This window comes from Macaca mulatta, chromosome 9 (assembly GCF_049350105.2).
Source record: "Macaca mulatta isolate MMU2019108-1 chromosome 9, T2T-MMU8v2.0, whole genome shotgun sequence".
Lineage (NCBI taxonomy): Eukaryota > Metazoa > Chordata > Mammalia > Primates > Cercopithecidae > Macaca > Macaca mulatta.
Window position 1 is genome coordinate 6,936,431 of NC_133414.1, and position 23,890 is coordinate 6,960,320.

At 45.5% G+C, this 23,890-nt stretch overlaps 1 protein-coding gene across 2 annotated transcripts; it reads left to right on the plus strand.

The window, feature by feature from the left end:
* The first annotated feature begins 470 nt into the window (after positions 1-470).
* UCN3 (urocortin 3) lies at positions 471-9,719 on the plus strand. Of its 2 annotated transcripts, XM_028825938.2 has the most exons (3): positions 471-797; positions 8,670-9,157; positions 9,407-9,719. In XM_028825938.2, exons 2-3 carry the CDS (start codon positions 8,676-8,678, stop codon positions 9,573-9,575), a joined length of 651 nt encoding a protein of 216 aa, XP_028681771.1. In that variant the 5' UTR covers positions 471-797; positions 8,670-8,675; the 3' UTR covers positions 9,576-9,719. The 2 variants fall into 2 exon arrangements, with proteins under 2 accessions (XP_028681771.1, XP_077801787.1); XM_077945661.1 differs by having other exon boundaries at positions 8,670-9,719.
* The last annotated feature ends 14,171 nt before the right edge of the window (positions 9,720-23,890 follow it).

Genomic DNA, 23,890 nt, shown 5'->3' on the forward strand with positions numbered 1-23,890 from the left:
GAATGTGAAAGGAGAAACTCGCAAAATTGGACTTGACGTGGGGAGCAGGCACCGAGTGTGTGGCAAGCACAAGGGGCTACGTGTGCAGCCAGATGACACTTCATGGTCAGAACCCACAAAACAACAGGGCAACAGGTGGATTTCACACCGCTTCTCTGCTTTCAAAGCAGGTCCGGATTCTAGATTTCCAAAAGGAGAGTTAGGGCAAGGGGAATGTAGAGGAAACTGTAATTAGTTAGAATGAAGATCAGCAATAAAATTCCTCAAAGACACTGCTTCTCACTTTACCAGGGTTTTTGTTTTGTTTTGTTTTGAGTTTTTATTTCTTCTTCTTCTTTTTTTTTTCTTCTTTTTTGTTCTTTGCTTTTATCAATGCAGCAAGTTGCTAGGATGCAAGAGCAGTTGCGGGGGTGGGGGTAGGAGGGCGGGGGGGGGGAGATAGGAGGGCGGGGTGGGAAGCAGAGGTGGGAGGGGTCGAGGTTGGAGCACCTGTCATCTGCATGACGTGGACGGCTGGTTCTGGTTGTATTTTAAATGAAATCTCATCCCAGCGTAGACACCACGTCTGGAATTACGATCCACCCTGTGATCTGTCACTTTTATATACACACAGGGGAGGGGACCGTTTCCATAGAGAGGGAATATCACAGCCCACTTAGGAGCAATACCGGAGAAGCAGGAGCCGAGACCCCGGAGCAGCCAGAAGTTCAGGGGGATGTGCATGGGGCCGTCCTCCTGGCCCTGAAGCTGCGCCGGCCTCCCTGAGCGTTTCGCTGCGGAGGGAAGTCCACTCTCAGGTAAGCTTGTGGTCGGGACTGACTTATGAAGGGTAAATGGATCTGCCCTAAATTAAGCAGGAGGTGCCGTGCACTGGACAGGCGCGAGAGATGAGAGCTGCTAGCGCCCCTGGGTGGAAGCCCAAGAGAGCGATGCAGAACGCCCCCCACTCAATCAGCAGAGATCAGCCCCAAAGGGACCAGGGGAAGTTTCTCAGGGAGGCACAATCCCATTCCCATGTTGGTATAGAAAGACCTGCTTTCCAAAGGTGTTAGATCAGAGGCAGAACGTGTTCACACAAATCTATTTTCTCTGAACAGAGTTCAGTTGTGCACAGGAAGGTCAGTCCTTGGAGACAGTTTACAAACTGGGGATGGGGTAGGGATGCCAGGGCAAATGGGAGCCACAGGACATGACTCTACAGCACCTGCAGAGCAGCGAGGACACCTGCACTTACTGTTTACCTGTACCAGAGACCTTCGCCTGTGCCATCTCCCGTCATTCTCGGGCACACCTGAGAAGCAGGTAATGTCTCCTTCCTAGGATGCAGCAAGCGAAACACAGATTAAGTGACTCACCCAAGAAAAGCCAGAGGTGAGGGAGTTTTCCCCACCAGGTCCTCGGCCATCAAAGCCCAGAGTCCTTTGCCACACTAGGCACGTTGTGGGGGTGTGTGCAGATATCTACAATGGCTAACTGCTACCTGTGAAGGGGAGATGGATGTTTGATGTTCACGTTTTCTGAAAGAAAAATCCTGTTTGCAATTTCCTTCCCAAGCATAGCCACCTACCAAAAAATAACAAATGTAAGATTTTTTAAATGTTTTAAGTGGTCTAGTTTTAGTTTAACTTCTTATCAATGTTTGCAGACAAACGGAGCCCACAGGAATAGCTCTGCACTTGGCAGAGCTGTGTGATCAGTGCTGTTTGCCTCCTGCCTTTGCTGCTTCATGCCCTGTCCTCTCCCTACGAGGTGCTGGGAATTGGGGACTGACCCAGCTCCCTCATGTTTCAGTGCTTGCCTCTGCCACAGCTCCCAGAAGTAACTGTGTTTCTTTACAGCACCCTAGACAAGTGCTACTGTCACCACAGCCCAAAGAAATGGTTGAGTTTCAGGCACCCAGAGAAAAATACAGGTGTAGAGCTTTGCCCCTCAAATGTATTAATAACTAGATAGTGCTCAGTTATTTTTGTGGCAGGCTGCAGATAAATCTTAAATTTTCATATTGTTTCACCAAGGGTATGGCAGAAGAGTCCAAGGAATGTAAAAGGAGAAACTTGCAAAATTAGACTTTATGTGGGAAGTAAAGAGTGTCTTTTCTTTGAGGAGAGTTCCTTTTCTTTTATCCTATAAACACTAAACAAATCTAAACAGATCCTAAAAAGAAAAGTCCCAGAAAGAGATCTGAATCTACCTTCCAGCCCCCCGCCACTCAAACACTTTGATGGTGAAAATATCCAGGGTTGCAAAGAACCCTCACATTTTAAATGATCTAGAATTAAGCTCAGCACCGGGCATTCCTATCATGTCCAATTCACAGTTCTGGAAGGTTCCTTTGCTGTGTAACTTTGCATCATTGCTGATGGTGAGGGGACACCTTCCAATACCCTCACAACCCTGTTCAGGCTGGAGCTGAGGGTTTGCAGAGAGAGGAAGGTCTGCTACCTTCAGATGCAGCGAGAACAGAGTGCCACGCAGGACACTTGCTCCCCGACACTTTTACAGATCTTTCCACACTTTTGGCACCCTGTCCGTGAATACAGTCTTCTTCTCTGACGGTAGACTTGGGGTTTGAAAAATAAGAAGGTAATGCATGTTTTAAAAAGGCACAGGCCCAATATTTACAAATTGACCCCAAAAATGTGGAGAAAAGTAAATGTAGAGTTAAAAGGGATCTCACTTCCTCTCCCCAGTGCCTTGGTTTTGCAACTGAGATGAGACAGGTAGCACTTCCAGGCGGCACATCCAGCTGGTTAGCCCATTGCAAGGGAAAACCCGAACTTTTTCACAGGAAAACTGCAGAAAGTTACATGGACACGAACTGTTTCATGTTCAGAAGCCCTCAACTTTCAAGTGACTCTAAGTATACATGTATGATTTCATAACAAAAAAAAGTATGCCATATAAAAGATTTTTTCCTCTATGATATGTAACAACATGATTTGCAGAGAGAATGTACATCCATGAAAGAATTTTAGGAGGTTGTTTTGCCTTGGAAAATAAATTGATTTAATTAAGTGCCTGAATACTAATCTGAATTTCAATTCATTCAACAAATATTGATTGAGAATATGATTTAGTATAAGGCACTATTGGCCATGTCAGGCTTTTCCAAGCATCCTGAGTCACTCTGCTGAGAGCCAAATGACCCAGAGGGAATATCTCTGCACAGTGAAAGGCTTGGCATATTGAGTAGAAATGGAGATACCAAAGAAATATAACACCCAAGTGTCTTTAAGGGGTGGGGATAGACAGGTAAACTCAAGTGTTGATTTACACTAAAGGGCCAGCCCGTGTGGGCAGAGCCCCAAGATGGGCTTGGACTCAGAAAGTATTCTGAGTTCTCAGTAATATTTGCAATTATTGTGCAAAGTTCCAGGTGTTTGAGGGTAAATGCAGAACGCTGCCCTGGGAAGGAAATAGAGAGGAGCAGGGAGGGGTTCCCTGGGCTGGGGTGCAGGGTTCAAGTGAGGAAGTAAAACAAACAAATAGGGTGGTGGGGCAGTGGGGAGAGAGCCACGTGGAACCCACAGGGGGAGGCCTGAGGGTAGCTCCAGGGCCGCATCTCGATGCCCTCCTTTTTTTTTTTTTTTTTTTTTTTTTTTTTTTTTTTTTTTGAGACAGAGTCTCACTTTGTCACCCAGGCTGGAGTGCAGTGGCATGATCTTGGCTCACTGCAACCTCCACCTCCCAGGTTCAAGCAATTCTCCTGCCTCAGCCTTCTGGGTACCTGGGATTACAGGTGTGTGCCACCATGCCTGGCTAATTTTTGTATTTTTTAGTAGAAACATAGTTTCACTATGTTGGCCAGGCTGGTCTCAAACTCCTGACCTCAGGTGATCCACCTGCCTCAGCCTCCCAAAGTGCTGGGATTACAGGTATGAGAAACCGGGCCTGGTCAGCACCCTCTATTTTAGCTTACACCCACCCAGAGTCCAGGCACCTTTCATTTGGTGAAAATCAAGAAATCATTTCGTTCTCCCAGTGCTTTTCATAGAGGGACCTCTGGCTTTCAGAAGTAGAAAAAGAAAGAAATCAGAACAAAGATTCTCGAACTCAATCCCCTGCTCTCACAGAGGAAAATACTGAGGCCCTAGGTGGTTAGGCACGAGCTAGTGAGTGGGAGGGACAGGACTGAGTCTGGTGGTGAAAGAAACGAAGGGATGAAGGAACAAAGGGACAGAGAGACAAAGTTTCTCTACCACTTTCCCACCAGTATTAACCCTTTCCAAATTGGTTTCTGTTTTTTTAAACCCTTTCAGGGTTTGCAAGCCATTCGAAATAATTTCCAAGCTTTAAGATGCCTTCAAGGTGCAAGGCAGCTAAAACCACGCTTCATACTCTATTTATGAAAAACAACTCGGCCGGGCGCGGTGGCTCAAGCCTGTAATCCCAGCACTTTGGGAGGCCGAGATGGGCGGATCACAAGGTCAGGAGATCGAGACCATCCTGGCTAACATGGTGAAACCCCGTCTCTACTAAAAATACAAAAAAACTAGCCGGGCGAGGTGGCGGGCGCCTGTAGTCCCAGCTACTCGGGAGGCTGAGGCAGGAGAATGGCGTAAACCCGGGAGGCGGAGCTTGCAGTGAGCTGAGATCCGGCCACTGCACTCCAGCCTGGGCGACAGAGTGAGACTCTGTCTCAAAAAAAAAAAAAAAAAAAAAGAAAAAAGAAAAACAACTCATTAGGTCCTCTATAAATGAGAAAACTGAAGGTCTGGTTATTGAATGCAATATTTAAGGAAAGAAAAGCCCGTTTTCCACAGGGATGGTTAGTGCACCCCTGGAACTCCAGTGTACAGTTCTAAGGAGTCCAGAGTCGGGTCGGAGCATGCAGAGCAGAGGTTCTCAGAGTGTGGTCCTCAGACCTCAGCATCAGCACCACATGGGACTGTGCTAGAAATGCATGTTCTCAGGAGCATCCCAGACCTAGTGGCTCAGAAACTCTTGGGACGGGCCCCACAGGCTGTGTTTGAACTGCTCCTTCACATGAGTCCAAAGCACCTGAAAGTTGAGAACCACTTACTTAGACTAAGGGCAAAAGGAGCCTGTATGGGTCAGGGTGGAGAGGGTAGCATGGAGCCAAAAGCTACAAGCCAGAGACACGATACAAAAAGGACACTGGTCTGCAGGATCAAATCCTTGCTCAGATTTCCTGGCCTCTCTGTACATATGTGTACTGCGTATGCACATCTGTGTGTGTAAAATGCATTTCTGAAAAGGTTGTGTGCAGACCAGATCTTCTCCTAAGAAGACATGGAGATTATTCAGGTGTGGATCAGCCTTGATTAAGCATCTGTTTAGACCAGGAGCTTTCACACACACATTGACGTTTCTCATCTAATCCTTCACTTAACCTTTAGGAGGTGGTTATTGTTTCCCATTTATCAGAGAAGGAAACTGAAATTCACAGAGGTTATCGGCCCAAGCCCTCAGGCAAGTAAGAATGAAGAAGGGATTCGAGACTGTGTCTGTCTAACTGCAAAGCCTGTGTTGTTCTCGCTGCACCAGGCAATATGCCCAGATCTGGCAGTTCATAGGTTTGGACCATTTAAAGCAAGGATCATGTGTTTTTTCATAAATTATGAAAAATATTATTGCATAAAATAAGCTCCAAATTTTTGTAATGCAAAATAAATTGAACAAACAAAACAAAACCTGATTTCTTAGAAAAAAGATTAAAGGAAAGAAAGGCAACAGCTGCAATGTGGAGAGCCAAGGGAAGCAACAGGCTTTGACAGGAAATGTGCTGGGTAAATATTTATCCATGTGTGTATATGTGTGTGCATGTGTGTGCATGTGTATGTGTGTAAGGGGTGTATGCATGTGTGTGTGTGTACATGTGAGGTATGTATATGTGGGCATATGTGTGCACGTATATGTGTGTGCATGTATCTATATGTATGTGTATGTATGTACATGTGAGGTGTGTGCACGTGTGTGCTTGTGTGTATGCATGTACATGTGAGGTATGTATGTGTGTGTGCATAGGTGTGCATGCATATATGTATATGTATGTGTATGTACGTGCATGTGAGGTGTGCATGTGTGTACATGTGTGTGCATATGTAAATATGCATGTGTCTATATGTGTGTGTGTGTCGTATGTACGTGTGAGGTGCGTGTGTGCATGTATGTGCATGTATATATGTGTGTCCATATGTCTATATGGGTATGTATGTACATGTGAGGTGTGTATGTGTGTGCACATGTGTGCATGTATATATGTGTGTATCTGTATTTGGGTGCATATGTATGTGTATATGTGTACATGTTTATGAGTATGTGCGTATGTATGTGTGCATTTCTATGTTCCTATGTGTCATGTGTGTGTGTCTGTTTCCAGGGTAAGTGAAGCAGCAGGGATTTACAGGATCCTCCTTTAGAAAGAGACCCAGGCTCCCTTTTTTAAGGGTCAGCGCTGGTTCTGTCCATCCCTCACAGCCTAAGGCTATCTGGATGGGCTTGGGTTGGCTCCACTGCACTCACGTGTGGGAAACGGCCTCGTCAAGGCCACACTGACGAAGAACTGCAGAGCAGAGGCTGGAGCTTGAGCCCCGACTGCCAGCCCTGCCTGGCCCTGCTCTGCACTGTCACCGCAAAGAACAAAATGACCCAATGCCAGCCTCACGCTGCTGAAGGCCCAGATGAATCGCCGGGTGATTTACTTACCCAATTGTTCTTATTTATTTTTAAAAAACTAACACAAGAAAAGAATTCTCCCATGTTGATAGTGAACCACATGTTTCTTGCTTGCTTTTGTGAAAGCCGAGTTTGTCTTTGGTAATAGAGTGACCTTCAAGTTCAGGTAAAGCCCCCAAAGGTGAACAGCAGAGCCTTTCACTGCTTGTGTCTCACAGGAGAGCCCAGGGGATGGTTCATCCTCACACCGCAATGAGAGAACAGGCATGTCGGGTTGTGAGCCGGGGCCCGCAGACGGCAGCCGTGCTCTCTCTAGAAGGAGTTGAGACAAAACTCCTGACATATGCACCTCACTGTTTCGTCCTCGTGCATGATGAAGGACAACAATGAACAAATAAACGTGATGTCCTTATTGCAGGGCTGGAGAGAATGTGTGCCCGCAGACCAGGCAAGAAGGACTGGCTGCAGAGTGGGTTTGATCTCAGGGCACAGGAAGTCAACTCTGCCCACTTCACAATATCCTAAGGAACAGTGGCCATGGGCAACCTGAACTCTGACGGCCTCTGGCACAGCTGCATGCTGCTACTGTGAAGGAGCCCCAGAGGGAGGGTGGCGGTGGCTCAGCACAAGCCCTTCTCCCCTGATGGGGATGGCAGTTCGATGTCTTGTTTAACACTGTTCATCGGTGAACCAGCAAGTGCATATGATGCTTAAAGCCTGAACAGTCCAAGTAACATGAGGGTCATCGAGTTGGATGTTTTTATTGCCACAACATTCTATACGCTAACGCTTAGTGGGTTTTTTTTCTTTCCTTTTTTTGAGACTGGGTTTTGCTCTGTTGTCCAGGATGGAGGCAGTGGCACAATCACAGCTCACTGTAGCCTCGACCTCTGGAGCTCAAGCGATGCTCCTGCCTCAGCCTCCTCCTGCCTCAGCCTCCTCCTGCCTCAGCCTCCTCCTGCCTCAGCCTCCTGAGTACCTGGGAACACCGGTGCACACCACCACGCCCACCTAATTTTTTTTTTTTTTTGTAAAGATAAGGTCTTACTATGTTGCCCAGGCTGCTCTTGAACTCCTGGGTTCAAACAATCCTCCCACCTCGGCCTCCCACAGTGCTAGGATTACAGGTGTGAGCCACTGTGCCTGGCCAGTTTTTATTTTTCTTTTTTTAAATAAGAGAATGGATTCAACTGGTCCCTATAGACTAGGATCCTTTCAGAGTTCTCAGTGTCTCTTTCTTGCCCTGGACAATCACCCTGACTCTGTCTGACTTAGAGACCACGTCTTAGAGACCACAGATAGTGTTGGCATTGAAGTCCTGTGGTTGGAGGACGTTGGCGCTCCCTGGATGATACTTGGTCTGACAAAAAGACCAAGTATAAATTCATAAAGTCTACAGTAAAACCATAATTTGACTTCATAAATTCATAAAGTCTACAGTAGAACCAACCTAGTTATTAATAACAAATCTGATTGTTCTCAAGAAACTAGGATAGCCTAGCGAGAAACCAGCCATAAAGATCTGCCTTGGAAACACTGACTAGATGCCCAGCCATGGTCTTTAAGCAACAGGGATATACTCAGTCAGCCTTGACAATGATGAAGGAACAAAAAATTCACTCACCGTTAAAATCAACCACGGTAGGCTGCTAGGTGCTTACTTAGTATATTAGTTATTCGCTTTACAGGGGCAGAGGCTGCCTGCAAATCTGAATTAAATAAAACCCATAAATACTAATGAGGTCATGGTTCTCACACTTTAGTGATCACTGGGATCATCTGCAGGGTTTGTTACAGCACAGGCGGCTGGGCCCCAGAGCTTTTGATTTACTCGTTCTGGAAAAAGACCTGAGAATTACTTGCATTTCTAACAAAGTCCCGGGCGGGGCTGGTGCTGCTGGTCTGCGGGTCATGCTTGGAGAACCTTTGCAGTGGAATATTAACAACACCCTAGTAGATTTTCATCCAGGTCCTCCAGGGCGCCAAGCCCCTCCCATGCCTCTGCCCACATCCCTTGTTTTCTGCTGCAGGGAGAGATGCCGAGGCCGGTCCACTTCCTGCTGCTCCTGCTGCTGCTCCTGGGGGGCCCCAGGACAGGCCTCCCGCACAAGTTCTACAAGGCCAAGCCCATCTTCAGCTGCCTCAACGCCGCCGTGTCTGAGGCTGAGAAGGGCCAGGGGGAGGATACGTCCCTGCTGAGCAAGAGGAGCTTCCACCACCCGCCAGGCGGAAACGCCTCCTCGGGAGAGGAGGACGAGGGCAAAGAGAAAAGGACTTTCCCCGTCTCTGGGGCCAGGGGTGGAGCTGGAGGCACCCGGTACAAATACGTGTCCCAAGCACAGCCCAGGGGAAAGCCACGCCAGGACACAGCCAAGAGTCCCCAGCGCACCAAGTTCACCCTGTCCCTCGACGTCCCCACCAACATCATGAACCTGCTCTTCAACATCGCCAAGGCCAAGAACCTGCGCGCCCAGGCGGCCGCCAACGCCCATCTGATGGCGCAGATTGGGAGGAAAAAGTAGAGGCAGAGGCCGGACGGGAGAGCAGCCCTCCAGGACAGAGGGCGAGGGGAGGGCGAGGGGAGGGCGAGGGGAGGGCGAGGGGAGGGCGAGGGGAGGGCGAGGGGAGGGCGAGGGGAGGGCGAGGGGAGGGCGAGGGGAGGGCGAGGGGAGGGCGAGGGTGCCGTCTGCTGGTTTGGGTGTTTTGGAATCAGTCAGTTTTACAGGTTGCTGCACTGCTGAGCCCCTCTGATCTCTTCCGGCCTTAGATCCCGGCTCCCTCCTCCTCTGTCTGTACCCACGGAAGTGCGCTATTGTCCAACCTTCCCAGATACAAGGCGGCTAATGTTCCTCCCTGTATTCAGCGTCTCCTTCCTCCCTCCCTACAGCAAGAGGCAAAGTTCATGCATTCCTCCTCTCCAGTCTTCTCCCTGTTGACCCCATGCCTGAGAAGACAGCGTTCAGGGCTCCTCTCCCACACATCAACCCCTGCCAGGGCAGAAAGAGGAGCCACAAGACCCGCCTTCCTGCCACCGAATCCTTCCCTTCCTCCTCACCCCATTAAACCAATGGCTTCTTCAACTCCTGGCTTGTCTCCGTTCCTCTTCCTTCGGCCCCACTGCCTTCAAACTCTGAGCTTGGGACAGGGAAGAGGATGAGGGAGGGTCCTGGGGAGGCAATTCCATTCTCCCTCGGTGGGGTGGAATGGGTCTGGGAGACCTTAGCAGGGGTAGAGGAGAGCTTAAGAGTCGTTCGATCTAGAGCCGTCCCTGGAACCTGGTCCCACCAAGAGACACAACCTGGGAACCGTTTCAGAGTGGGTGTCATGGCTAAAAGGGAGAGGGAGCTTTCAGTTAGCCCCTTGAAACATCCCAGACTCCTCCGTGGCTTGCTAGGGCCTGGGGACCACTAGTCCTGGATTTCGCACTGAACCCGCAGTAACCTCGCTGTGCTAAGCTGGGTGTTGTGGCCAACACTAATGTCCAGGCCAGGCCTCTGCACTCCCCCAGTCAATGACCTCAGTGGATGGACAAAGCCAGAACTTAAAAAGAAGCAAACACCGCCAGGGAGCATATAGATGATGAACTGCAAAGTGATTTCAATTAGCATAAAAATGTAAATATGAGGAGTGCAAAGATGGGAACCTTCAAGATGAGCAAAATTCCAGTGGAAATGAACATCAGCAGCAGCTCTGATGGCCTCCTGGCAGCAAAGCCCACGCCAGATTCCCAAAAGAGGGGCTGTGGTCCCACTCACTTCTCGTGGTAAGAAATCCTCAGTAAATAAAACAAACTTGTGCACGGTAAAACTAACAACACACACACACACAAACACACACCAGCAACTAACACCACCACCACCAACAGAGGCAGTCAAAAGACAGACGAATGATAGAGCTGAAAAACTGTTTGCCACTCATAAAAAAGACACATGGATGATTGGTCAAATACACAAAGAGCTACTCAAAATTGAACAAGAACAAACCCAGGAGAAAAACAAGCAAGGACACAAATAGATCACACACACACAAACACACACACACACATACATAAAAATTACAAATGGCTCTTGGATACATGAAAAGATGCTCAATTTCATTCATAACAGCTGCACCGACATGCAACTTCTTACCCATCTCATTGCAGGAGTCTGTAAGTGTGGCAGCACACTCCATTCGGCAAGGCTGATGGCCACTTTCCTCCATTCCTGGTTTTGGGAGCGGGTAGAGCCCTAGAGAAACAATTTGGCAATCCTTATTACAATCACAAATTCATTTTTCCTTTAACCCAGAAATCCTGCTTCTGTCAGACATTATCTTACCGAAAAAAGCTAGCATTTAAATGTTAAAAAAAAGTTAAGATTGAAATTAAAAGTCCTCATCTCTTAACTGGACCAATGCTCCAACAAAGTGAAAATGCAACAGCAGTTTCCACCCTGGAGAAACCACATGGTAGAGCAGAAAGCATCCTGTCCCGGGCCCCAGAACACCCGTGACTAAGTTCTTCATAGTGTGTGTCCACGAGCAAACTCTTTCACTTCCTGGGATGCTGATGCACCAGGAATCATGGCAGGGGCTGCGCCAGCATCATCTCACTTAATTGCCACAATTAGATCTCAAGGTTATTATATTTTACATTCTGAAGATGGAGACTGTGGCCCAGAGAACTTGTCCAAAGTCTCTGTGCTATTAAGTGAAAGAATCAGATTTGGCCACAAACCCTCTCCTTCCTTCACAAAGGGCTGACCCTTCAGTGACACAAAGGGCGTGAAACGCCAGCCACCCCTGCCTCACAGGGCTATCCTGAGGCTCAGATGAACTGTGCACCACTCAGAGATTGGGGTCCCCAGCAGGCGGGTCTGGTATTCGGAATGCTTTCAGAGCCTTACAGATGACGCTACGATAAGCATGAGGGTCATCTGTAAGGCTCTGATGGTTAATGAACTAGGGAGAATTGGCCAAAACTGGAACCCACCCACCACAGCTGGGAAAGCACAGCTTTCCTGCCGGACAGCTACCGGCCTACAAGCCCAGCATCCTGTTGTGTTTGAACTCCTGCAGAATCACAGCTTCATTTGGGAGCACGTAGTGCTTCTAAGCGTCTGTTCACGATGACATCAACAAGGTGAAGGTAGAGACGACCACATCCAAACATCTCCACCACCTTTATCTGCCACCCAGATTTCAGTTTACAACACATTTTGGGTGAAAAGGAGAACTAATATGGATCCTATTATCGTACAAGGAAGAAAGCCTCTGATGCCCCTCCCTCCTCTGTCAGGGAAGGATAGAGAAGCCGGAAGGATAGAGAAGCCGGGAATAACTTCACCGGCAGTAAGAATCAAACAATCCAATCTCACAGCCAGCTGCTGTGGCGAAAGAGAATTTTGTAGAACATGGCAAACCCCAGTAATCAGTGAGGTTCTCACTACATAGGGTTTTTCATTTTTCTTTTTGAGACAGAGTCTTGCTCTGAGGCCCAGGCTGGAGTAGAGTGACTATGTCACAGCTCACTGCAGCCTTAACTTCCCAGGCCCAAGTGATCCTCCCACCTCAGCCTCCCAACTAACTGAGACCACAGGCGTGCGTCACTACACCTGGCTAATTTATTTTTATTTTCATTTTTGTAGAATAGAGGTATCCCTATATTGCCCAGGCTGGTTTCAAACTCCTGGGCTCAAGGGATCCTCCCACCTCAGGCTCCCAAAGTGCTTGGATTACAGGAGTGAGCCACCGCACCCAGTTGAGTACACGGAACTTAACACTGTGTTTGGAACTTCCCTGAGTGTAATAATTTGTCATTTTTCTGAAACACAATTTTGAATTGCTCCGCAAGGCAGATGTGCACGCATAAGTGATTTATCTAGTGAGTGAGCCCAGTTCTCACCCAGCGTCTCTGTCTCTAAGTGACTCCGTTGCTCTCTGCTAATGACCACGCAGGTCCCATATCGTTTGAGGTCTGATGAGGACTGCTTAGGTTTTTCAGCTAGACATGACTGCCTTTTGCAGAGGAAATTACTGACTAATGTGGCAATGCACAAAGCTCTCAGATATTCTCTGTACACACAGGCTCTATCTGATTCTGTTTGAGGAGGATATCCAAGAACCACACCTGCTCCTCTGCACTGCAGCTATAATACACGGACACGCTAGAAACTGTCTAGGAAAGGGCCGGGCACGGTGGCTCATGCCTGTAATCCCAGCACTTTGGGAGGCCGAGGCGGGCTGATCGATTGAGTCTGGGAGTTCACGACCAGCCTGACCAACATGGAGAAACCCCGTCTCTACTAAAAATACAAAATTAGCTGGGCCTGATGGTACATGCCTGTAATCTCAGCTACTCGAGAGGCTGAGGCAGGAGAATCGCTTGAACGCAGGAGATGGAGGTTGTGGTGAGCCGAGATCATGCCACTGCACTTCAGCCTGGCAACAAGAGTGAAACTCTGTCTCAAAAAAAAAGAAAAGAAAAGAAAAGAAAAGAAAGAAAGAAAGAAACTGTCTAGGAAAGAACAGCAGAGGGAAAAAGCTAATAGAACTGAATTCAATTAACATATTGTGTTTAATAAATATCTTTTCAAATTAAAAATAAAAACAGATTAATTTATCTTATAAAAGTTAGAGGATTTCCCAACAGAATTGTTTATGAGGGACTGTGACTATGTTTGCCCTGAAGACTTCCCTCTAAAGCCAATTTAAATTTTAAAATAATGGTAGACTGGGCACAGTGGCTCACGCCTGCAATCCCAGCACTTTGGGAAACCAAGGCAGGTGGATCACTTGAAGCCAGGAGTTTGAGACCAGCCTGGCCAACATAGCAAAACCCTGTCTCTACTAAAAATACAAAAATTAGCCGGGTGTGGTGGCACTCACCTGTAATCCCAGCTACTCGGGAGATTGAGGCAGGAGAATCGCTTGAACCTGGGAGGTGGAGGCTGCAGTGAGCCGAGATTGTGCCACTGCACTCCAGACTGGATGACAGAGCAAAACTCCATCTCAAAAAAATAAAAGAAAAGAAAAATAATATAAAATTTGGAAGTGCTTTTTTGGGGCAACAAAAATGAGTTTGTGTAAGTGAAAATTCTCAACACAATCCCAGTCAGATTACTTATTTTGGTTTAAACTCCCTTAAAAGTTAGTTTAAGGTCTCTGTTACAAATAAAATAAGGATCAATCAGCATGTAAATCTCCAAGGAGACAAGACACATGAAGGATGATACGAGCTGCATTAGTCTGTTCTCACACTGCTAATAAAGACATACCTGAGACTGGGTAATTTATAAAGGAAAGATGTTTAATTGACATAGTTCCACATGGCTGAGGACACCTCACAATCATGGCAGGAGGTGAATGAGAAGCAAAGGCACATCTTACATGGTGGCAGGCAAGAGAGCTTGTGTAGGGAAACTCACATTTATAAAACCATCAGATCTCATGAGACTTGTTCACTACCACAAGAACAGCATGGGGGAATCAGCCCACATGATTCAATTACCTCCCCCTGGCCCCACCCTTGACACGTGGGGATTATTACAATTCAAGGTGAGATTGAATTGTGATCAATCAATTGGGTGGGGACACAGAGGGAAACCATATTATGGTCTCTAGACATTCTATCTAACAAGGAATCCTGAAAACAAATATCAACAACAAACAAAGGGGCCTGCTTCATGACAGTACAATAATTTTGGAAGCTGTAACCAAATAGGGAAAGCTGAGAAATACCCAGCATTCGATTAGACGTTTTATATGATTTCAAGAAATGTGAAATACACAAGTTCAAAAGTAGTTAATATTAAACTAAAAAGACATTTACATATGTCAAGAGCCTAAGGAATATAAAATCTAATCAAATGATGTAGCTAGTTGCCTTCATAAGAATTACAGATGTAATCTGACTTGAAAATTAGATAATAGCATGACTCAAATCTGAGTGGGCTAGGGACCACTTCATTCTTTAGTTAATGAAGTTCTTGTGATAGATGATTGCTGGGACTCCATTAGAGTTGCCAAGAGCAGTCAGAGCCTGGTCAATATCATTAAGAAGCCTCAGCAAGCTAAGAAAACAAGAGACAAAACATTTATCTTGGTAAGGTAACCCCAAAGCTACAGGATGACATATTGTTTCCTTCAAGGGAAAGTATATTTAATATTCTCTCTCCTTCCTGTCTCAGCTATCATTCCCCAGTGTGAACCTCAAGTCATCAGATTGAATCTCCCCCACTGCCATTGTGTTTATCACCTACCAACACCTGGGTCAGTCCACCTCATTTATTTTTTATTTTTTATTTTTATTTTTGAGACAGGGTCTTGCTGTGTCATGCAGGTTGGAGTGCAGTAGCGTGATCACAGCTCAATGCAGCCATGACCTTCCCAGGCTCAAGCAGTTCTCCCACCTCAGCCTCCCAAGTAGCTGGGACTTCAGGCGTGTACCACCACACCTGGCTAATTGTTGTATTTTTTGTAGAGACAAGGTCTCGCCATGTTGCCCGGGCTGGTCTTGAGCTTCTGGGCTCAAGTGATCCACCCACCTCGGTCTCCCATAGCACCTCATGTCTCAATCACTTTAGCTCTTGGCTCATCGATCTTGCTCACAGGGCTCCTGTCTTAATCTGTGGTGATTTCAGTATACATGCAGATGACCTCTCCCACACTCTGGCCCTCAGTTCCTGAAATATTTCCACTCCCATGACCCTGACCTCCTGCCCATGACTGTCATTACAAGTCACAAACTTTCTGACCACCATGTCCTATCTTTCCAGCTCACCCTTCCCAGGACAGCAACTCCTACCATCTCCCAGCCCCACTGAAGCCAAAAATCCACGGATCTTGCTACCTTTACACCATCCACCACCCCTCCCGCCACTTCCTGACCTCTTTTCCCTCCTTGTCCATCTAAATGCCAGAGTGGATTTTATTGTCGCTCGCTGTGCACACCTGAGATTCCCTTGTTCCTCATTTGCCTTGTTTTATTCATTCAAACACGCCATTATTCTGCCCTTGAACCCTGAAGCTTAACAGAGCTTAAAACCCCCCCACACACACCACACACACTCACACACACACCACACCACACACCCTGCGCACACACTAGACTGCACACCCCACACACACACCATACACACACACCACACACCACATACACACCCCACGCACACACCACACCACACACCACACACACACCACACTACACACACACCACACCACACACACACCCCACACACGCCACACACACAATTACATACACGCACTACACCACACACACACACCACACCACACACCCTGTGCACACACTACACTGCACACCCCACACACACACCATACACACACACCACACACCACATACACACCCCACGCACACACCACACCACACACACACCCCATGCACACACCACACCACACACCCCACACACACCACACACACACCCCATGCACACACCACACCACACACCCCACACACACCACACTACACACACACCACACCACACACACACCACACACACGCCACACACACAATTACAGACACACACTACACCACACACACACCACACCACACACACACATACACACACGTACTCACACACCACACCACACACACACCATACACCGCACACACACCACACACACATACCACACGCCCACATACATCACAAACATACACCACACCATACACACACAACACACCACACACACACACACACACACGGACTGATCTCACCTTAGAATCTTCACTGGACTCCTTAGATGGGCTGTTCGGACGGCCCAGCGTTTATACCACGCTTCCTTCTGCCACTCCTGCTCCTACTTCTTAGACTTTCACTCATTTTCTTCTCTCCTCAAACCTCTAGTACACCCTTCCCTTTCCAACCTCAGCTGGTGACCTTACTCCTTTTCATTAAGCAACTGGAGCACAATTTCACAGAAACCTCACCGCCACGCCTTCACCCTGAAAGCCCCTGTACTCACACACTCTGTTCACAGACACCTCACCGCCCTGAGAGCCCCTGTACTCACACACTGTGTTCACAGACACCTCACCGCCACGCCTTCACCCTGAAAGCCCCTGTACTCACACACTGTGTTCACAGACACCTCACCGCCATGTCTTCACCCTGAAAGCCCCTGTACTCACACACTGTGTTCACAGACACCTCACCGCCATGTCTTCACCCTGAAAGCCCCTGTACTCACACACTCTGTTCACAGACACCTCACCGCCATGTCTTCACCCTGAGAGCCCCTGTACTCACACACTGTGTTCACAGACACCTCACCGCCACGCCTTCACCCTGAGAGCCCCTGTACTCACACACTCTGTTCACAGACACCTCACCGCCATGTCTTCACCCTGAGAGCCCCTGTACTCACACACTGTGTTCACAGACACCTCACCGCCATGTCTTCACCCTGAAAGCCCCTGTACTCACACACTGTGTTCACAGACACCTCACCGCCATGTCCTCGCCCTGAGAGCCCCTGTACTCACTCACTCTGTTCATAGGAACCTCACCGCCCTGAGAGCCCCTGTACTCACACACTGTGTTCACAGACACCTCACCGCCATGTCTTCACCCTGAAAGCCCCTGTACTCGCACACTCTGTTCACAGGAACCTCACCGCCCTGAGAGCCCCTGTACTCACACACTCTGTTCACAGACACCTCACCGCCATGTCCTCGCCCTGAGAGCCCCTGTACTCACACACTGTGTTCACAGACACCTCACCGCCGTGCCTTCGCCCTGAGAGCGCCTGTACTCACACACTCTGTTCACAGGAACCTCACCGCCACGTCTTCACCCTGAGAGCCCCTGTACACGCACACTCTGCCTTCCTTCCTATTGAGTTAGATGAATCATCCGTGCTTCTGTGTAGGGACAACCTCTGTGTCACACTCTAAGTTCCCATCCCCTCTCACCCACTTAAAACATGGATCCAACAACCTTTCTGTCTTCCTCCCACATCATCGATGCCACCTCCTCCTCTGCATCATTCACACTAGCAAGCAAACCCATTTTTCTTTCTCCAATGCTAGAAACAACACTCTTAAAAGAACAAAAATGGAGACAGGGTCCCACTATGTTGCCCAGGCTGGTCTCAAACTCCTGGGCTCAAGCAGTCTTCCCACATCCACCTCCCAGAGCGCTGGATGACAGGTGTGAGCCGCCGCGCCCAGCCAACAACTCTTGACCTATCACCTCTTCCAGACAGTAGCAAGTTACTCTGCTTCCTTTTACAGCAACGCTCTGACAATTTCTCTCTATACTCTCTCTTCTTTCATTCTCCATTCAACCCCCATTAATCAGGCTTGCATCCCTGTCATTCCACCGAACCCTCTCTTCAAGGTCAGCCTAAATCCAGCAGCCAAGCCTCAGCCCTCACTCACATGACTTAGGAGCATCCTTTAACACATGGGACCACGACCGTGACCTCCTCCTGGATATACTTTTTTCCAACTTGGCTTCCAGGGCACTGCACTGCTTTCCTTCTCCCTCCGTGGCTCCCCTTTCTAAATCTTCGCTGCTGGTTCTGTTACCAGAAAGGATCCCGATGCAGACCCCAATAGACAGTTCTTGGATCTCGTGCAGAAAAGAACCCAGGCAAGTCCAAGGGCCAAAGCAAAGGAATTGAAAGAGGAACTACTCCATAGACAGAGTAGGACGGTCCCGAAAGTAAGAGGAGGAACCTGTCCACCCTAGGTACAATGTTTGTTTAAATATAGGATAAAAAAAGATCGGGGGGATGTCATCTGCTACCAGGGTTTGTGATAAAGGATTAATTTTCTTAATTACTATTTTTTGTAAGAATCAATATTATTATATTTAAAGCAAACGTAGGCATGCTTCTGTTCTCAAGATATCGGGATATCAGGACACTTCCAAGTCTGAGTCTGTTTAGTAAATGTTATCAATCTGTTCCCTTAACCATAAACATCTCGGGGCCAGGAATACCCAACTTTCTGGGAGTCAGCCCAGCAAGTTCCAGCTTCATTTTCCTAGAGCTCACTCAGGATGGAGTCGGTCTGGTTCGAACTCCTCTGACAGTTCCTCTTACCAGGAATGTTCTCCCCGCAAATAACTGCAGTCTCCCTTGTCGCTCCCTTGAAGTCCTTGTCAAAGCTTCTTTCTTTGGAGGCTACGGTGCCCACTTTTTTGAAGCTGTAATCCGTTCCCTCTTACTGTCCTCCACTTTTTTCCCAAAAGCACCTGCCATCTTTTAACCTGTGGGGCAATTTACTAACTTATTGTGTTTATTGTCTTTTACTACAACATAAACTCCATGAGGGCAGGGGCTGCTTCTATTGTGTTCAATGTTGTATCTCCCGTGCCTGGAACTGTGACGAGCACGTGACGGGTGCTCAATAAATAATCATAAGTGAATCCATTAAATCAGGATGTACTGAAGCTCCTGTGATAAGGAAGCTGCGCCAACTTGGCATTTCAGAAACAGCATGTATAATATTTAAGAGTGTTTGGCCTAATACAATTGTAGTCAGCCATGTAATTCCAATTTTTAAAAGTGTAAATGTTGTCAATAATTTTACACTTGTGATCTTAAGTACAAATCTTAATCGCTTGTAGAAAGTTTTAGAACACTGAAGACTGCTTAATTACCATAGGTATAGTTTAATTTATTAGATTTTTAAAGAATTATTTACACTGCTTGGGAAAGTTTGTCAAACTCTTCAAAAGAAATATATTAAATTTATAGGCAACCTAAAATATTTAAGAGCATTTATCTAAGACTGTAAAGGAGACCCAAAATTCATGTGTATTCTCTTTAAAAGTGATTATACAAATTCTCTAGGCTTATGAATAATAAGATTCACAAGCTGAACATAAAAGCTTAAGAAATACTTTGGTTATTACCTTTAGTAGATTAACTTTTAAAAACAAAAGAAAATCTATAAATAGTATTTTTCCTAATGTGTCAGTACTCATACACACACAAACACACACACACACACACACACACCCTCTAGAGCACCAAAAACTCAACAGCAGATCTGTTATTTAAGCACTTCACTAGTGCCCTCCAGTGGCTGAATGAGAAACAACACATGTACGTTGAAGAGTAAATTTTATGTTATTTTGCTTTATTTTTTTGAGACAGTCTTGCTTTGTTGCCCAGGCTGTAGTGCAGTGGTGCAATCACAGCTCACCGCAGCCTCAACATCCTGGGCTCATGTGGTCCTCCCACTTCATCCTCCCAAGTAGTTGGGACTAAATGTGGGTGCCATGCCTGGCTAATTTTTTTTTTTTTTAAGCACAGAGTCTCACTATGTTGCCCAGGCTGGTCTCGAATTCCTGGGCTCAAGTGATCCTCTCTCCTTGGCCTCCCAAAATGCTGGAATTACAGGCATGAGCCACTGTGCCCCATGGGAAATGGGGGCAAGTCTGGTTGGAATGGAATGCACACAATGACAGTGAAGAATGGAAGAGAAGTTTGAGTCAGAGCTTGTTGGGACAGGCTCTGCATGCCACATACAGGAGTTTGGGCCTTATGTTCAGGCGATGGGGAATCATTAAAGCTTTGAGTGAAGAAGCAGTGTAATCCAAGCTGTGCTTCAGAAGGTTCAGTCAGACAGTAGTGAGTCGGTTGGGTCAGGAAGACAAAATGAAAAGCAGAAGAACGTTTAGACCCCAGTGCCCTGGTGAAGGGGAGAAGAGTGGAAGAGAAAGAAGGGAATGGGTTCTGGACACATTACTGAAGTAGAATTGATGGAATTCATTCTTCTGTTAAAATAAAACCTTTAAACAAATCGTACTTAACAGAGTTCAATTGAACATGCCACTGCACTTCAGACTGGGCAATGGAGTGAGACCCCGTGTCAAATAATAATAATAAATAGAAGAAAAACAAAGTGACAGTATAGAAGGAGAGTCTGGGAAGATCTCAGACATAGGAAAAGCACCAAGTAGTGTCACAAAGGAAAGGTTTCATGAGAATCAGCAAATGCTTAAGGTCAAGCAACTTGAAGGCTGAGAAAGTCATTGCTTTGATGAATAAGGCATTATGGGTGATTTTCAAGACAATAGCATCAGTATAATGGTGGAGAGACACCAAATTACAAAGGTTGGGAGCAAACAGAGGATGCGCTGGAGGCATCACATGCATATCCTTTTTAAAAGTTTTGTAGAGTGGAGAGATGTGATAGCACATTGTAGGGATAGTAGAATCCAGAATAAAGGTGGTTTTCTGAATGGGGAAACTGAGCCTATAAGTAGGGGACAGAAAATAAATCAATGGAGAAAGGGAGACGGAATGTACAAGAGAGATCAAAGGAGAAAGGCCTCCTAGAAGACAGGAGTCAGGAGAGAAGGTGCAAGGATAACCAACCGTCTTGGAAAGAATATTTTTCCTCAGGGACTGTAGAAAATATGTGAAGATTCAAAATAATTTTAAGGAGGAGATTAAAGAGGAATATTAGAAGTTAAAATCAGATAGATGTGACTACAGTAGGGTAGGAAATAAGGTGCTTTCCAATTTAATAAATATTTGAGTGCCTACAATATGCCTGACACTACAAATACACAGATGAATACAGTAGCTCCCACCTCAATATCACATTTAATTAGTGTTTATAGTCCTCAAAGTTATCTCAACCATTGTTCCAATGACCTCCTCCTCACTCCTTAAGGGAGAAAGGCAAATATTATTACTTCTTAATCCCAATGTTAAATATTCAGCCAAAGTACATTAAGTGAGTTTGCCAGTCTCAACAGACAGTGTTGATAATGAAAATTGAGCTAGAACCTAGTGTCATTTCCTCTATTTAACTGCTGCTATAAAATATGGCTTCTGCCATATCTTACTTCACAAATCCTTGAGTCTTTTCAAATATCCTTGGTCCACCTCTCATAAATGCAAAATTAAGAAGTATAGAACCATGAAAAATAAGACAATAAGAGGGACAATATATACCCTAATATGTTTCCTAGATCTTTCAGGAATATCAATATACCTTCAACAGACATTACTATCTACTATATGCATGGCACTGTGTCAGATGCCAAAAGTACAAAGATTAAGAATAATGCTCTGCTCTCTTGAAATAGTGTAACAGAAGAAATAAGAAAAGGATGAAAATAAAAACAAAACAGATAATTTGAAATGCCAAAAGATAAATAGAACTAAGGCCCTGGAAGTTATGTAGAGTTTATAAAACAATATTTAATTCATCACTTTAAGGCATCCTATAGACTTATAACATTAAACAGGTTATTTCATGTCCCTGGGCCTCTGTCTTGCCAAGTACAAACATTCTTATCAACTCTTCATAGTCTTTCCAACTCTCATTGGAATAAATTGTCAAAAGTACAGCTACTTTAAACTCTACTAAAAAATGGACTTTTGCCTGTACACAAAATATTCAGTAACAGAATTCTTCATAAATTACATAGATCTGTATCTGTTCAATTGGATTTTCAGTGAAAAAGAAAGATCTAACAACTACCAACAAATATAACTGAAATGTCTTTGGGGTTTAATAGAACAGGTCAAATTATTTCCACATAGTATTTTCCAAAGCTTATGTAAGGTAAAAAATATGTAGTTGGAAGCAAAGAGAGGTAGAAAAAAGACAAAAAAATTTTTTTAAAAAGTGCATCCAACATATGGGACAATGTAAAGGAATTATATGTGTAGTCTAAGTCACATAAGGAAAGGAAAGAAAGCTTAAATGATATTTGAAGAACTATTGGCCAAGCATCTTCCAAAACTGATAGGAGACATCAAGCCACAGATGCTAATAGCTCTAAAAAGTAGGTTGAACATAATAAAAACCACACCCAAGCACATCACTGTTAAATCACCAAAGGAAAAACAAAACAAACAAACAAACAAAAAAAAAAACAAAAAAAAACACTACTACTTTCCAGGATGCAATAAGATTGACAGCTGACTTTTCAATAGAAATAATGAAAGCCAGAAAATTATGGAATGGCATCTTTCAAAATGCTGAAACAAAATAACTGTCAACCTAGAATTCTATACCCAGAGAAAATATCCTTCAAAGATGAAGGCAATCTAAACATGTTTAGAGAAAAAATAAAAATAGAGAGGATTGTCTGTCAGCAGATCTACATTAAAAGATTGCTAAAATGAGTTATTTTGTCAAAAGGGAAATAATCCCAGATGGAAGCATAGTAATGCAAGAAGGAATGAAGAGTAACAGAGAACTAAACTAGGGGGCTAAATCTAACCAAACTTCCATTATTTAAAACAATGATAGTAATAGCATAGATTCCTTCCATTGAACAAGGTTTTGAAATTGCTCCAAAGAGTTGAAGAAATCAATGACTAAGAGAAATTATTGAGTTTTCAGGATGGCAGATAAGAAAAGAAAGAATTTGATAAAATGCTGAAACTCTCTCTGCTTATAAGATATTTTTTTAACTAGCTGAAATTGGTTTGAACTAATATGGCCAACCAGAGTCTCTGCAGAATGAGCTTGCTGATGTTGCAGCCCAAACTTCCACCATGTTTCATACTAATGTACTCTAATTTTGTACATGCATCCCATGAGGAAACATGAGGAAATAACCCATGAGGAAGCATGAAGACCTTTCAGACCTTCCCTTTCCTTCTATCAATGACCTACTAATCCCAGAACCTACCCACTAAACCTTTTCTAATAAAAATGCTGCCTTAGAGCCAGCACAGGGAGACAGATTTGAGCTGAATTTCTATCTTCTTGTTGGTCAATTCACAATAAAAGCCTTTCTTTTCTCAAAAATGCAATGCAACAGTGTTGGTTTCTAGCACACTGGGCAGCAAGCCCTTTTGCTCAGTAACAGTTTTCTTCCACACTTCAATAAAGAGCCAACTCTAGATATTGTTGGTCTGTGTTAGATATAGTGAAGAAACACTAAAGTTCACCAAATCATTCCTTTTGTTTAGAGAAAATAATTTTTTTTAACTTGCCTACCTCCAAATGTTTGATCCCATCAAATCAAAGACATGAGAATGAGAGTCATGTTCCTTTCCCTGCTACTATACCAGGAATCCTGGCATCTCAATTAACAGGCTCCATGCTCCAAACACAACCCTGGTATGAGGTTGTTTTCGTGTGAACAGAAGTTGAGCCCTTGGCAGAGAAGCTTGGAAGTGGAGTCCAAAGGGGACACAGCCAGATACTTAGAGACTTGGCGACTGAGCAAAAACTCAGCGATAGTTGTCTGTGCTGGGAAAAAAACAAAAACAAAAACAAAACAAAAAACAAAAACAAAAACCCTTACTGGCATTGAAGAGTAGCTAA

Excerpts from the sequence above, each read along its gene's own strand:
- UCN3 (XM_028825938.2), top strand. The coding sequence starts at position 8,676 with ATGCCGAGGCCGGTCCACTTCCTGCTGCTCCTGCTGCTGCTCCTGGGG. Across the intron at positions 9,158-9,406 it reads GCGCAGATTGGGAGGAAAAA|ATCCCGGCTCCCTCCTCCTC; the intron begins GTAGAGGCAGAG and ends TTCCGGCCTTAG.